The following is a 1,756-nucleotide window of genomic DNA, read 5'->3' as shown; positions in this document are numbered from 1 at the left end:
TTGGAAGGACTGTGACCTGAATGACTGTATTGTCTCTGTAAAGTGCCTTGAGTTGACGTGTGAATTGGCGCCAAAGAAATAAACTGATTTGAATTGAGACCAAACACAGACCACTATCAGCTGCAGTCAAAGTGCAAACATAGCAGCTTTTATTCCTGGACTGGCAGAGAGGTTTGAATGGAGCTGTAAGAATCTCAGCAGCTGAACTTCAATTGTCTTCTTCATTCATTGTCGTCTCAAGATCAAGGAAACATGATGAAAATCCAGAGCAGCATCCTCTGAAACATCTCCAATGATCAGAGCTAACAGATCATAAAAACCAAATCATTCGTTTAAAAAAAGTTAGAACTCTGAGAGACATTTAACGCATATTCACAGAAAGTTAGGTGGAGGAAAAAAGTGCATCAGCTACACTCAGAAGTTAAGAGGGAGAGAACTGAGTCAGAGCATAGGGACGAGCAGATAAACGTAAAGTTCACATTTCTTCCAAGCGTGAGGAGGAGTGGAGAAGTTTCTACAGTCAGGGATGATTTGGGTTCCTTGTCATCAGCTGGTTCCAGTCCAGTGGACCCATCTACCAGAACATTTTAGAGCCTTTCAACCTCGGTGGAGAAACTCGGTTCATTTTCAAGCAGGACCTGAATGCAGCTTTATGGAAAATCTATGGAATACTGTAAAGAGAAAGAGGAGCGGATGACGAAGCTGACCTAAAGGGTGCTATTGAAGCTAGCGGTTCTTCCTGAACATCTCAGCAGTACCAAGGCTGATCTCCTCCAAGCAACAACTAAAGAAATGGACCTTTATTGTTGCCAAGTTGGAATATTCTAGCTTTAGACGAACATCAATTCAGGTTTCTATCCTCAGAGAGCCTTTAAAGGAATGCAGATGTTTTCTGATGTTGAAGCAGGACTGGGGTTTGGGGTTCTGTTCTGCTCACCTGACGCCTCGTCACTGCTGCGATCTTTGCTGGGACTCAGCGTGTCGGACATGTCGGACTCTTTGGCGTCCATTTGGTTCCCTGTGGGGACGATAACAGTAGAGGACTGAGTGAGTGCAGCCGTGACCACGCTGAGGGCGCTGTAGGTCGGTGACATTTACCTCTGAGGTGGTCGGGGCTGGCCAGCAGCTCATCCTCTGCTGTCTGGCTGTTCTGCAGGTGGGCATCCATGACTTCTGTAAAAACCCAGGAGCATTAGATGGTTAAACCAGCTACTGACTGCAGATGAACAATCAGGGGAAACACGTACCGTCAAAGTTGGCCAGTTTGTGGATTGAAGAGCAGACGCTCTCTTTCAGCTGCTTGACTGCTGCAAAAACCAAACAGACGAGTGAATAAGAGACAGTTTTCCACCAGATGATCAGGTCTGCATCAAACCGACGTCAAACTGCTTCATCAGCTCAATGAAAAAAGGACAAAGTTCAGCCAAAGTGGAGAAACTGTCACTGAGCTTTCGTCATCGACAAGGTTCCTACTGCCTTTAGGTCACAGAGGGGTCAGATCCACTGCAGCCAGCAGATGGAGCAAGTTCTCATCTGCTGGAGTCAGGGCTGCAGGTCTGTGCCGCCACCAGTGAACAGCTTGCTAAACCTCGGCAGCAGAAGAGGGCTGCACTGGAACAAAGCGGTTTTTCACAGAGGGTAGAAAAGGCAGCAGCTTGGACATTTAGAGTCCGTTTTTTTATGATAAATTATATAATCAAGCCTTAAAGGAATAGTACACCCAAAACATGATTAGCCTTCATTTTCTACTCACCCC

General features: G+C 46.1%; 1 protein-coding gene across 1 annotated transcript in view; it reads right to left on the bottom strand.

Moving 5' to 3' along the window:
- The window catches only part of slmap (sarcolemma associated protein), an 88,120-nt gene that overhangs the window by 25,884 nt on the left and 60,480 nt on the right, over positions 1-1,756 (bottom strand). The window contains exons 14-16 of the mRNA XM_015400666.1: positions 1,248-1,307; positions 1,099-1,173; positions 911-1,018 (exon numbers count right to left, since the gene is read on the bottom strand). Coding sequence (XP_015256152.1) covers positions 911-1,018; positions 1,099-1,173; positions 1,248-1,307 — 243 coding nt within the window. The remainder of the gene's footprint in view (positions 1-910; positions 1,019-1,098; positions 1,174-1,247; positions 1,308-1,756) is intronic.

This window comes from Cyprinodon variegatus, unplaced genomic scaffold, assembly GCF_000732505.1.
Source record: "Cyprinodon variegatus isolate N-32 unplaced genomic scaffold, C_variegatus-1.0 Scaffold1131, whole genome shotgun sequence".
Lineage (NCBI taxonomy): Eukaryota > Metazoa > Chordata > Actinopteri > Cyprinodontiformes > Cyprinodontidae > Cyprinodon > Cyprinodon variegatus.
Note: the sequence above shows the minus strand (reverse complement) of the source record. Positions and strands in the feature narration are given on the sequence as shown.